At 41.4% G+C, this 3,515-nt stretch overlaps 1 protein-coding gene across 1 annotated transcript in view; it reads right to left on the reverse strand.

The window, feature by feature from the left end:
• Positions 1-3,515, reverse strand: part of LOC101859158 (rhomboid-related protein 2) — a gene marked incomplete at its 5' end in the record, with an annotated part of 29,606 nt that overhangs the window by 10,292 nt on the left and 15,799 nt on the right. Inside the window, 3 exon segments of the mRNA XM_005093002.3 lie at positions 898-1,056; positions 1,575-1,730; positions 2,215-2,238. Of these exon segments, the coding sequence (XP_005093059.1) occupies positions 898-1,056; positions 1,575-1,730; positions 2,215-2,238 (339 nt within the window).

Below are 3,515 nucleotides of genomic sequence, written 5' to 3' on the forward strand. Positions count from 1 at the left end.
GCCGGGGGAAAGCAATATTAACTTAATTTGAACAAACCAAGAACACAGGACTTATAATTAATCTGTAAAAGTTTATTAAATTGAGGATTATTTTATGGGGCTAAATTTAATCGACAGCTCCAGGGCATACAATACATAAGCCCAAGGGAGCTGGATAGGTAGGAGCAGTTACACCCGAAAGACTTGGATTCAATTTCTGTAGAGAGAAGTCTATTCTACTGTCTCCATCATCTTTCTATTAGTATTAGGAAGCTGTTAGCGTTACCCACTTAGCCCCCATCGGCTCTGACAGGCAGGGTGAAGCAGGAGGACCCCTTAACAGTTTAAAGCATGTCGTTTTAGTTTTAGTAAGTGTTTTACGGCACTTGAAGCGTAACAAGGTCATATAAGTGCCGAAGATTAGAGGTGTTACAAGAGAGTAACAAACACAAAAAAAAGAAGGAAGGGAGATAGAGACGATTGATTTTTTATAGGAAAGAAGGAGCAAACCACACCCAGAGCACCCGCAAACCGCCCACAAAGCATGTCGATTGGAATACCAAACACAAGTACACAAAGAGATAATAACAATAACAATAATAGAAGAGGAGTAGGAGAAACAGCATTTGTATAGCATATATCCCCACTCGACAGCAAGCTCTATGAGCTTTTACAACTATTTCTGACAGCAAACTATAATGCCACAATCATTTACAACAGTGCTAGTCACTTTCACCGACCTACATGAATTTCCAAGTGGGATATATATTAAATAATACCTGACACTACACGCGCGATCCCTCCCACCAACCAAAATGACCAAATTGCCCATAATTAGGCCACATCGCCCAGGCTGGCAAGCACTGTTTTACAGCCAATAATTAAAAGAAACATGGAAATCATCCTCCGGCCTCCCACCTCGGCAACACTGATGAGTGGAATGAACAAAGGTGGTGGGCAGCAGTTGTAGTTGGCCAGGAAGTCCTCTCTCTGCCGCCGCGGGATGATGTCAGCGATGGCCGCCCGCATCATCCGCCTGAAAGGTTTCCTCTCCTCTGCTGTAAGGTCATGGGTCATCTGCAGATGACACAAACACAAACGCCGTTACCTCTCGATCATGAGAGGCACACAAATACATCCACACTGGTCACTGAAGGCAAAACATCACAACAATTACATACACCACACACACAAACACACAGACACACAAACACACACACACACAAACACACACACACAAAACACACACACATAAACACACACACAAATACACACAAAACACACAAACACACACACACACACACTGATACACATGCACACTCACATTCTCTCTCTTTCTCTGTTTGTCTCAAACACAAAAACACACACACAATACACACACACACACCCACACACACCCACTCACACACACACACACACACACACACACCACACACACACAAACGCACACACACTAACATACACACATAAACACACACACCACACACACACACACTCACAAACACACACACACAAACACACACACAAACACACACACAAAAACACACACCAAACACACACCAAACACACACACACCACACATCAGGCTAACCCACCATGTGAACAAACTCTCTGTAAGTAATGTGTCGGTCAGCGTCCCGGTCAGCCTGTTCCAACAGCTGGTCCATGCGCCGGCGCGGGATGTGCTCCAGGAGACCTTCCTCCTCCAGCTCCCGCCGCAGGTCGCGCACCGCCACGCCCTCGATCTCATGCTGGGTGGACAGAGACATTGGGGGAACATTATCGTCTTACTTCTAGATCATTCTAATTTATTTTTTTTTTAAACGTAGTCATTTGTGTAGTCATAAGAAAACAACTGATCATGAATATAAGAAAACGACAGGCAAATTTCTTCGGACACACAATGCGGAAAGAAGCATTAGAGAATATTGTAACAATAGGAAAGTTTCATGGAAAGAAGGGCAGAGGCAGACAGAGGGAAAAGATACTGCCAAAGAACAGAAGATATGTTACAAGAGAGTAAAAAAGATGTAAGTTTTTCCCGTATCCAATCAGGACATAGAGGATTGCTTTGTTAGTGAGACAACTTCCTTGGCCGTCGGCACATTATTGTGGAAGGGTGGCCAGTTCCTTTCCACGCCGAATTTACTTCCCCAACTTGAAGTCAGAAACCCATTACTGCTGGGTCGGCAGTAGGGGGCGAAAAAAATCTGTGTTCGATCTATATGGACTCACCTTGTCGAAGATGGGCTTGAAATTCTGAAATGAAATACAAAAGAGAGAACACTTTTATTAAAAACAGAAAAAAGATCACATTTCTCAGTTCTGGCATTGGTAAAAGCATTGAGAATGTCACATACAGACACAATTTTATTTTTTTAAATTTGATTTGATTGACGAGGCCAATGAGGACATACCCCAATAGGAAAAAAAAGCCCATTGTTCATAGCTGATAGCAGTGGCTGAGACTTCCGACGTCTACCTCACTCCGAAGACACCTAAGACGTCTGTTAAGGAGGGAGGGGGGGGGGGTTTACACCTGAAGGCTATCTCGCTTATTACTGGACCGAATTGTACCAAATTTCACACATATAACAAGCATAGTAAGGAGTCTTAAAATCCGCAATCAAATTTGAGAAAAAAGTTTTGTTTCCATGGATACGCCGCCACATTGGATTTTATTGACATGTCTTACGTAATGAGTACAGCACTTATTGCTCATGGAAATTGATTGTTTTTTTGCATGCGTGTTCACAAACATTCGATCTAAAAATGTGTCTGTTGTTTTTTTCTTACACGAATTAAAACATTTTAAATTAATTTTTTCCTGAGGTAGCATTCAAGTTTTCGAAAAATCCGTGAAAATTCACACCCCAGACACCACCAACAAAAATCTATTCCATATATCAAAAATTCAACAGACAAAATTTTAGTATTACTTCTTCTCTTCATTTTGTGAAAATTCCATGAAGATTGGATGAAAAATAGTGGAGTTATTCAAAAAAGTATAGAGAAAAGTGGTGGAATAAGAATCGACTTCAGAGCCAAACCCCGCCATTACTGCTTCTGGACAAAGATTCTGCATAACAAGATGGCTGACTCTTCTCTTTGAACAAATTGTAAAAGTCCCAAGTCCATGCGCAAACCAAGTGCTTCTAAAGGCATTTAATACTGGCTGATATAAAAAGAAAGAAGAAATTGATAGCCTTTCGTGCTATCCATCTCTCTCTCTCTCTCTCTCTCTCTCTCTCTCTCTCTCTCTCTCTCTCTCTCTCTCTGTGTGTGTACTTGTTGTAAGTGTTGTTATTGCTCTTCTACTTCTTCTTCTTCTGTCTTTGGTAGTGGGCCTATCGTTTGTGAGTGTATAAAGATTAAAGGAAAAGATAATGATTTCGTCTATCCTTTAAAAACAAAACAAAAAACAGTATAACAACACCCAACAGTTACCCAAAACACAAAACCTTTGACAGGGCTACAAAACACATACTACAAATCCCCTTTTCACTTCCAGAGAATAGAGCGCATTTCGAAAATAC

This window comes from Aplysia californica, unplaced genomic scaffold (genome assembly GCF_000002075.1).
Source record: "Aplysia californica isolate F4 #8 unplaced genomic scaffold, AplCal3.0 scaffold00056, whole genome shotgun sequence".
NCBI classification, from domain to species: Eukaryota; Metazoa; Mollusca; class Gastropoda; order Aplysiida; family Aplysiidae; genus Aplysia; species Aplysia californica.